Source organism: Tenebrio molitor, chromosome 8 (assembly GCF_963966145.1).
Source record: "Tenebrio molitor chromosome 8, icTenMoli1.1, whole genome shotgun sequence".
Classification (NCBI taxonomy): Eukaryota; Metazoa; Arthropoda; class Insecta; order Coleoptera; family Tenebrionidae; genus Tenebrio; species Tenebrio molitor.
In genome coordinates this window covers 16,247,006-16,257,992 of record NC_091053.1, presented here as the reverse complement: position 1 = coordinate 16,257,992, position 10,987 = coordinate 16,247,006, and the positions used below count along the sequence as shown (strand labels likewise).

At 35.1% G+C, this 10,987-nt stretch overlaps 1 protein-coding gene across 1 annotated transcript in view; it reads left to right on the top strand.

Annotated features, from left to right (window-relative positions):
* Positions 1-5,550: 5,550 nt before the first annotated feature.
* The window catches only part of cac (cacophony), a 38,182-nt gene continuing 32,745 nt past the window's right edge, over positions 5,551-10,987 (top strand). The window contains exons 1-4 of the mRNA XM_069055220.1: positions 5,551-5,855; positions 8,206-8,379; positions 8,674-8,779; positions 8,847-8,986. Coding sequence (XP_068911321.1) covers positions 5,836-5,855; positions 8,206-8,379; positions 8,674-8,779; positions 8,847-8,986 — 440 coding nt within the window. The 5' untranslated portion in view covers positions 5,551-5,835. The remainder of the gene's footprint in view (positions 5,856-8,205; positions 8,380-8,673; positions 8,780-8,846; positions 8,987-10,987) is intronic.

Below are 10,987 nucleotides of genomic sequence, written 5' to 3'. Positions count from 1 at the left end.
GCGGTATTGATGGTTATTAGCGAATGTTTTGTTATCGGTCGTTGGGTCGAGGGTTGTAGCTCGAACAGAGATAACATTTTGCATTATGATAAAATACGTGGGGGGGAACAGTTTTTGCTCGTTCACCGATACAGATTGTTCTTGTACAGTTAGAAATGTACATCTTGAAGAGTTCCATACGTGTTGAGGCTATCACAAACATTTTCTAAAATATATTTTAATGCCAGGGGTTTTACTATTCCACTATGGAAATGGTTGTTTTAAGGTAATGGACATTTTTTAACAAAATTCTGGTCAGTAAAATGGAGGAAGCTTTTGGAAGACGACAGATTTAAATTCAATTCAAAATACCTAATGTGAAGGATTGGTTATAAAAGTTTTTTTAAAATTTTGATTTCACTAAAATGGTGTGGTAGCAAAGGAATTGTCAATATTTTGGAAAATTTGATTTGCTTGCAGGTCGATTAGTCTTTGAAAGTTGAGACTGAAAAAATAAAATCAAAGTAAGTGAGAAAATAAAGATTTAGTTGAAGTTGCAGTTCATGAAAAAATTTAAAATTTTGGTTTAATTTGGGATGTGCAAGTTTTTTCCTACTTTTCCTAATTTTGGCCATATCGAAAAGTACAAAATTTTTCATAATTCCACGTGAAACACTTCAGTGATATGAAGTTTAGTTCTTGTTTTGTTCTTGTTTAGTCAACCAGACTGTATTTTTTTCACATTATTAAAAAAATCGAATAATTATTGATACTATTATTTATCTCAGCTTATACGGAAGAAAATAAAGAAAACATTGTGAATAATTTGAAGTAATATTTTTCTTACGAATGGAGAATTTTTTTGAAAAATTTGCTGGGCAATCAGGGCTTTAACTAGTGTGACGAACGATATAAACATTTAATTTTTTATAACAATAGTCTCGTCTTGAGAACGGTATTTTTTCTATTCGAAAATTTGTATTTATTAAACAATAGTAGATTACGTTACGAGTTCAGAAAAGTGGAAGTTTACTAGACAAGTATGGCAAGTTTAAGTACGAGCATCAGCGAGTATTTAAATGCCATACGACTCCAGTAAAATCACTTTTCTGACGAGGTGCGTAAAAAGTTGAATATTACTCAAAGTCGTACAGTAATGGTTGCTATGCTGTAAAGTAACCTATTACTGCACAATTGTACAAAATCGTACAGTAATGGTTGCTTTGCTGTAAAGTGACCTATTACTGTACGATTTTGAGTACAGTAATATAGTTCATTACTGTACAAAATGCGAAAAAATATATTTTTCTAAACAACCTGATACGGCCTCAATTTTCTTATGAGGAGATTAATATCTAATTTTTAAACTTAGGTACCTTTTTCTCTGATTGAATTATTTTTTCGTTTATAAAAATGTTGGAAAATTTTGAAAAAAATACGAGTCCATAGTTCGCTTATTTCGAAGGATTTTAATTATCTATACACCAAATTAAATGGTTGTGAATAGGCTACAAAATGGACTAATAAAATCTCGTATAGGCCCAAGAACTTCAAGGCTAAACTCAAAATATTTTTTTCAAATTATGAAAAATTCTATATTTAAATAAAAAAAAGTTTAATAAAAAAGATTGAAACACTTGAAATAATGTTCACCTTAACTTATCAGTTTATAATCTTGGCGATTTCTGCTACACTTCCTGACAGATTAATTTAAATGACTAGCGTGGCAAACAGGACACATAACGAGCGTTCAAAAAAATGTGTAGACAAACAGGCTAAAATCCATTTTTTAATTACAGTCCGATGGATCAGTTAATAACCAGAACAACTGTTATATTGCTATCTCGTTTCAACATAATGTAAAACAAGCTTTTAAATTCCTGTACGTATTGTATTAAGCCTGTCCCACTATGCATCTCGCTTTGGCATGTGCGATTAGAGCAAGACGCGAGTTATACTTTTATTACATTAGTGACGTCAAATTTTTAGGTTAGGTTTTAACCACATTTGTGATAATTTTGTTTGAAATTTCCACTCTATGATGCCAATGAAAAGCTACGCAGCAAGTGGACAGATTCATTTGTAGAATTTGTAATCGCAAAAATTCTGAAAAGAATTGTTTTTTGAAAAATAAAATAAAAACGGAGGAATGAATTTGCAGGAAAACCAAGAAAGCACGAAAGAACACAACTCAAAATAACAAAATCTCAAAAATTAAAATTTGTAGGTAATGACATAATGTCTCAAGTTCCCAAACATAAATTATCAAATATTGGTAGGTATAGTCTGTACAACATGGCAACATTGTACACTTTTGAGCTAGGGTGAAAAATCTAATCATTAAAAATTGAGGTTATGTAGAGATTAGTAGCGCAGCATGTTAATAAAGTTAATAACAACTAATAACAAATAATTTGAAAGCTATTGTCTCACTTTGCGAGGCATTGTTAATGACACGTTCAAATTTTACTTTCAAGGACAACTGGTATAACCAATAGGTAGATATCATTAAATTTACTAAATTTAGTAAAATTTTATTATTCCAAACTTAAATGAACAGGTCGTGGTTTTTTTATTAAAAACAGACTATAGTTCCATGCACTGCTGTCAAATGTCAAAAGCAGACGCAGGCCATGTCGACTTCTTGATTGGGACTGAGCTTATCGGACTAGAATTAAAAAATGAACTGCACATTTTTTTAAAATTTCAGGTGGTATGCTTTGATCAACTTTTATATGACATAATTTTGATCATGATTCTATTTATTGCAAACTAATTCATTAATTTAAAGTAAAGTTTGTTTAAGTAAAACTCCCCTTGTTTAGTTTCAAACAGAACTGTTTTTTCCAGAGAAATAATTAATTCACATCACTACTTGTTTCTTGAATAAAACATCTATGGTTTCACGGTTGATTAAGTTACGTCATACGTAAAATCGAATAAAAGCAAGCACCAGGTCACTTTACCACAAAAATGTTTGAACGTTCTCTGTTTCATTTTCATGTGATGTTTCTTTTTTATTTATAGAGGTTTTTTATTTAATTTGACATTCAACACAATCTTTTTTAATTCAAAATTTTTCTTAATATGTAATGAATGACCTATTTATAAAGTCCGTTTTTTTTAATAAATCAATTGTCAGTGTCAAAATACAGAAAAAGACCAAACTGTATATTAAAAATCATTGACAATTGGTCGTTATATCTCAGTTTCACCCTAGATTTCCCCTAGATCATTATTGAGGTTATGTTGCATATGTTTGTGAGTTTGAGACACGTGTTTAATTTAAATTGTCAAATATGACAATCGATGACAATTTCAAAGGTCAATGCTCCAAACGTGATTTATAAAATTCACTATTTCGAATTTTCTGCCAACCTGACAAAACTTTGACAATTGATTATAAAAAAACGGACTCTAAAAAGCTTAATTTCTATAAAATACGACACTCAAAGAATTTCAAATAATCGAAAATAAATATTTATCCCATCGAAATTAAAATTACAAAACAACAAAAATTGCAATTGCAAATTTCGAAAAATGTTTATGAATTTTTTGACATAAATATTTTTCAAAACTGCATTTGCACTCTTTTCGTTGAACAAGCAAAAACTCGACGCAACCAGCTCAACTATCATTTTCATGTTTTCAAAAAATTTCGAAAATGCTACCAAATCTTTTAACCATTTACTCTTCAAATGAAAATATTTAAATGACTAATCAGTGTCACAAGTGAGAAAGATATCTGAATTATAATGTACAGGGTGATTTGGAAAGTTGTGCAGATATTTTAACCAGTGGTAGAACTTCACAATTGGTAACGATTGAGCCAATAACGCCTTATACAAATGTTGATATTTTTCGAGAGAAAGGGGCTAAAATTTTATCAAAATAAGTTTGGGAATCACCGAATTTTATGAAAAAATCTCTCAATAAAGAATCATACTAAACTTTTTTGTTATCATTTAATTCAAAATTAAGTCGCTTTGATAAGAACCTCAATCTTAACCTCAATTTCAATCACAAATGGCTTTCACCAACATGGAGAAAACCGATATGGTTTTTGATCTACGGCGAAGCCCGTGGACATTCAGAGCTAGCACGGCAAATCTACGGTGAAAGCAAGGGCATAGCAATGATTTTTTGCTGGGGTGGGTCAGATTTTAAACCACAGACAGATGATAGATAGATATTGCAGATGTATCTTGTTTTTAATGTGTTTTACTTTTATTCTGGGGTGGGCCGGGCCCACCTGCCCCCCCCCCCCCCTTTGCTACGCCCTTGTGTGAAAGGTTTCCTCAAAGATATACTTCCCAATGCACGAACCTTTGTAAACGTTGTGCAGCATCTTCGCGATTTCGAGCGTTTCGAAATGAATGAGCGCGATCTTGGCCGCCAACGAGAAGATCGTATCTTAGTTGCAGAAGAAGAAATTCTTCACAAAATTGAAAACCAGCCACGAACAAATACTCGGGGTCTTCGGTCTTGCAAATCACCTGGGAGTTTCTCAGTTTGTAGCTTGGCTGCGAGTTCAAAACACCGCTCAAAAAATTCGTCAAAACAGAAGCATTCTGAATCGAGTTCGGCTTTCCTGCCCACGTGGTGCTGAAGCTTGCATTGCAAACAATGGCATTGTAAGCAACTTCTTTGATGTTTCATTTTATGCCTTGACTCACAATTACAGTGTTTTTACTTTGTTGTTTAAGCCTTTGTTGTTTTCTGAAACAATTGTAAGCACTATTTTATCATCACTTGACAAATTTTATCAAAGATTCATGATGAAACTCAAAAAAAAATTAACGATAAAAATCAAATATAACCTTGAATGACAGAAAAACTTGACACTTTAGGTTGGTCGTACGTTAAAACTACCCGCCAAATTTGAAAAATCTCAGCGGTTCCGAAGCAAACTGATTCCTTTGGTTCCCTTGTAAACCATTAACATTTGTATAAGGCAAGTTGGGTTTTTTGCCTTCTTTTAACACGTACTACCTCAGGTTAAAATATCTGCACAACTTCCAAAATCACCCTGTATATTTCTTTGAAATAAAAATTTTGAATTTTTTTTGTCGGTATTGCATTTAATTTTTTTTAAATAAAATTATTAAGTCATTTTCGTTTTTGAAAAATTCAGACAATTTGTTTCATTGCCTCTTCTTTTCCAATGTTATTTTTATACAGCCATTATAGTCCCCAACAAAAATTAAAATACAAGTTATTTTTTTAAATATGAATCATTGGTGTTAGTTGTTTTTGTCGCCATTATCGTTAATTACGAGCGCAACTTCCCAACTGCTCATCGATTTCCAAAAGAAATAATTCCAGAAATTGAGAACAATAGCGGAGGAAAATTTATATCTCGTCGAGAATAAATATCGTTGCCAAGCCAGTACTCCAATAAAAAGCGACGATATAGCAGCGGCGCCAGTTCTCAATTCACACACGTCCCACCCCCACCGCCGTCATTAGCAACATTTCTTATTACCGCTGCAACAGCCGAGGTCTTGCGCCATCCCTCCACCGAGGAGACAACAAAAGCTGTCGAAGTATCGTGATCGGTCCACCCTCGCCTCTAATTATTGATGTCCAGGACGAATGCCGGTTTGGTAACCCATATCTGGCGGCGGCTCCGAGTTGGCGGCGACGTCTAAATAAACGTCGGGCGCCGTCTGGATGCTCGCTGATGATGCCAGTTTTAGAGGCTGGGCGCTCTGGACAGTACGGTCGGTGTTTTCGTACGTAGCGTCGCTGGTGACAAATGTAGAAGTCTTTAAGATGTTTGATGGTCTTGTCGGAAGTTTTGCCGGAGTTTCCACAAATGTTTTCTGCGAGACGTAGGAGTGGACCGTTGCGAACATGTTGGCTGAATCACTTAGGTAGAGTTGCAGTTTGTTTTTTTTCTTTTCTTTTTTGGAAATGTTTTTGCTTCAAGTTCTTATTTCGTTTTTGACACGTCGGTTCAAGTGTTTTAATCGATGAAGGACTAAATTTAGACCCGATCGGGAATGTAATTGGTGGATGCGCCGGGACAGTGACAAATTTAAATAACGAAATATTTATCTGGTGTATTAATAACTGGAAAAATCTCTTTTATAGTATTTTACATTACAAGCCAGGTAAAATGGTTTTTACTGGCGAATGGAGGATATAACTGACGAGTCGAAGACGAGTCAGTTACCTCCTTGAGCCAGTAAAACCAGTTACCTGGCGTGTCTTGTATAATATTTTATTTGTTACTAAATTGTAAACAACTAAATAAAATTAAAAATGATCAAATTCTGTTTTCTTCCAAATTATTGCTCAAAACTCAGAAACCTTAGAAGTACAATTACTATGACAACGCGCCGTTTGTTCAAATTGTTTATTTCCGTCAAGATTTTTTCTCAAATGAACGTGCCAGAAGAAATCAAAAAGGAAGCTATAAACGTGGCTTCCAGTTTACTGCCAGCGAAGTCTTTAGCAAGATATGAACGAGAATATGAAGAATTTAAAAATTGGCAGAAAAACAATAACGTAACTGGTGTAACGGAAGACGTTCTTTTGGTGTATCTTCACCAACTATCAGACAAATTTAGCCCCAATTCTTTGTGGTCGAAATGGTCCATGTTAAAAAGCTGCCTGGAAATTAAAGAAAATGCTGAAGTTCGCTGGTTTGTTTTCCTATTACAGACGTTGTCAAAAAAGTGATATTTTAACTTGACATTTGTAGATTTCATAAGGTAATTGCTTTTCTCAAGAGAAAAAAATGAGCGTTACGTGCCGAAGAAGGCAAGGGTTTTAACAAAAGATCAAGTGGAAAAATTTCTTGTTGAAGCTCCTGATGACTATTGGTTGTTAGATAAAGTGATTACAATTTTTGGAATTTTTGGTGCTTGCCGGTGTGACGAGCTTCTCTCGTTGACGGTGAAGGACGTAGAAGATGTTGAGAAATATATTATCGTCACTTTACGGAATACAAAGAATTTAACAAGGAGATTTACGATCACAGATGAGGGCTGCAGTTTTCAACCTTGTGTTTTGTACAGAAAATATGCAGCTCTTCGTCCTCGTCAAGCAGACCAATTACGTTTCTTTTTAACCTACCGTAATGGCAAATGTATTTCCCTCAATGTTGGCCAGCACACTATTGGCGGTGTACCGAAAAAAATTGCAACATACTTAGGGCTACAAGAACCTGAATTATACACAGGTCACTCATTTCGCCGATCAGCAGCAACAATGGTTTTGGATGCAGGTGGAGATATTTTGACACTAAAACGTGCGGGAGGATGGAAAAGTAGTGGAATTGCGGAAGGTTATGTGGATGATTCTATCAATAAAAAAATTGAAATTGCGAAAAAAATGTTTCCTGGACGAAACTCAACAGATGTGGCTTCCACTTCGGGAGGTTCTACAATTAATTGTCCAATGACGAGCGAATTCACTTCCGCTTCAGGAATGTTCGACATTAGCGGAAATTCTAATTGTACATTTAATTTTAATTTGTATGAAACAAAGAAATAAAAATGCTCAAATGTTAAAAACGCTACTATCCTTTCCAAATTTCAAATTTCTCTACTAACTTGTTAAATTCATAACTGGTCTGCTGTCAATTTAACGCTACTAGCCAGTTAAAATGACTTTTCAACGTCAAGTGACAGTTCGAATAAATGACGTTTACAATTTAGTAACAAATAAAATAATAAACCAAGGCTTGATTTGTCTTTCTTTTTCTAATCAAACCAAATTTTTATTTTGAGAATTTTAATCTAGATACTTACAGAGAAAATATTTTTTGAAAATTTATATTTAAAAGGTGGAAAAAAAATGAAGACTCTAATTTTGCGATTGATCTGCTGTTTATAGATAATCGAAATATTTTGGGTATTTGGACTTGATTTAGAACATACAATGCTTTGGAAATCATATTTGAACATACTTTTTTGTTGCATTAGGCTAAGCAAGGAATTTTCCAGATCTTTTGTGGAGCTGTAAGTGTCAAATGTCAAAAGCCAAAACTGTCGTAAATAAAATTGTTGTTGGCACAACTGGCATTATTTGTACCTATTTTCACACGCCGGTTTTCACATTCGGGGAAAATTCTGTGGAATGAAATGTTCATTTCGGAGAACTTACCGTTTTCTTCCAAGACGATTTTTACAAAGCTCGCATTGTACCATGGGGGCTTTTATCTGCGAAAGACGCTCAGTAAAGATTGAAACCATCACATGCATGCAATTGTTGCAGGTTGGCTGCAGCGCAGGAGGCGGCGGCACAGGCGGTGCAGCAGCAGACGGGGGCGGGCGCAGCTGATACAATGGGGGGCGCCAGCGCGGCAGGAGGGCAGGGGCCCAGCTCGTTGTTCCTGTTCTCCGAGGAGAACCCTATCCGTAGACATACGCGCTTCATCATCGAGTGGCCATATCCTTTCATACATGTATTATTGTCCAGTACGACCTTCCACTTCTTAATATTCAAGTGGAAATCACTTTTCAACAACTATTGCAGCACGTTCGAAGGTCACTTGTGTCAAGTGAAATACGTTCAGACAATGTTATCACTCGGCACTGTCGAGCGAGTCAAAATGCGTTCGTGTGATACTGTCACTTGACAGTGTGGGGTGGTAACATTGTAAAAACGTATTTTACGTCGAGATTAGTACTGTATAATAATTAAATAATAATAATTGTGATGTTTGCCTTGACTCAAGCTTAATCCGTTTGAGTATGCCGTGCTTTTGACAATCATAGCCAACTGTGTGGTGCTGGCACTGGAGGAGCACCTGCCCAATCACGACAAGACTTTATTAGCACAAAAATTAGTAAGTAGAGTTTGTTGTCTTGAAACAACATGTTACATGCGGTAATTGTCGATTTGTGTGTTTTCAGGAGGCAACCGAAGTTTACTTTCTAGGAATATTTTGTGTTGAAGCTTCGTTAAAGATTCTAGCGTTAGGTTTCGTTCTTCACAAAGGATCATATCTTAGGAACATCTGGAACATTATGGATTTCTTTGTTGTGCTCACGGGGTAAGTGTCCGGACGAGTTTTGAAGTTTTTTTGTGTTTTGAATCGAGTACGGAATGACTATGTGTGTGCAAGACGATGTGTCATTGTCATTCTGTATGCAATTTCAGGCATTTAACAGCTGCAAATCTGGTTTATGTACTGTATGTGTAATCTTGTCAGGTCTATGACAGTTTTTGCCGAAGCGAACGTTGACGTTGATCTGCGGATGTTACGGTCGTTCCGCGTGTTGCGACCCCTCAAGTTGGTGTCCAGGATCCCAAGTAAGGGTCGAATCGTCATTAACCACCACTCTAACTGTCTAGTTCGGGCCCGCTTTAGACCAGACTAGACTATTTAGACGGTTTTAGACCATAGATCAATAGCTTAGTCCACCAATACACTACCTCATACTACTGTTACAATTATTTATATTGGTATTACGGTAGGATAGGAGTTTTTGGGTACTGTCGATGTCTTCGTCTTTCAGCCATTACTCTACTGATTGCGCCGCGGTGTGCATGTCTGTATAACGTAGGTAGACAGTGCTCGATGCATATACCTATTTCAGTTTTATTTGTAGATATTTTATAGTTAGTGGTATCATTGGATGCTTCATTTGTAAGAATATATTCTCCTTGCCGAACGTTTATTTCACTTTCACAACTTTGACACTCGATCGACGACTCGAAAACGTTCTCTCAAATTCGTATCCTTCACATTCCTTTGTTTCTTTATTAATTTTACGCATTTGTAAAGATCCACACGCTCTATTGTTTTTGTTGTTCGATTTGAATAAGCGAGATAGTAACAACGTTCGCTTGAAATCTGGTGTGAAGTTTCACTCGAATCGGTCGCTCCTCCATTGAACAGTGCTGTCCCTGGACTTACGTTTCCTGTGTATTGATTTATCGAGGCATACATAATGCATAAGAAAGTAATTTAATTTATGATGTAATTCCAGCCAAGAATCTTGTTAGATCGTTCGGTGTTTATTGAAATCTTCAACAATACGCTAACCCCAAACAGACCAAAATGCACTCGTCTCACTTATTATTTATGCATTACCCTTGCCTTCACATTGACTTTTCTCCAGGATTTTAAAGAAACTTCCATTTATTACACTGTCAGGATTTTAAAATATTTTTAGACTTACCACACAAAAATGTCGCCCCAGCGATTCACATGATCTTTTGATTAAAATGTTTTTATCGAGCTGAGAATACAACGGCGCCAATGATGCATCCTTGAGACACGCCATTTGTAATATTGAACGTTTTACTACTTTTTTTAGGCGTTGCTCTTTATTTGTTAAATAATAAGAAGGCATAAGTTTTGGGGAAAAGTGAGAAAAATAGCAAACAGAAGGGAAAAAATGCAAAGATGTTTACGCATACTTTGTATGGTCCAGAAAATAATTCGCATAAGCTTGTTTCAAATCTTGTTCTCGAGACAAGAAAAATCATGATGTTAAAAAAATAGATAGACACAAAAGTGAATGAGAGTTATGAAGTTTATAAAAAGATATACACAGTAGAAAAAACATACAGGATTAAAAAAAGAAAAAGAAAGAAAATTTAATAAACAGTCAAATGAAGATCTTTTAGCAATGCTCCGGCAAAAGCGGTTACAAAAAGCTGAAATATATACTCGTAACATGACAAACAGTTGAAGATTCCGGTGTAATCAAAGAACGCATAGAATCATAAGATAAGTATATACAGGGCCATTACAAATGATTGTAGTCGAAGCAAGCCATGACCATGTTATGAAATGAAAAACATAACTCTAATGTGGCGTGAACTGTCAATAGTGTCAGTTGTGTGAACCGTGTGTATTCACTTATTCAAATAATTTTGATCATTTTCATATGGAGCAGCAACCATAAATTTTACATTCAGTTATCACGCCAACTTGGACTACAGTAATTTATAAATGACCCTGTATAAGAAATAAAAGAAGTGAAGAAGAAATTGTGAAAAGAAATAATGTATACCTAATGTATACCTTTCCACCTGGAAAGCG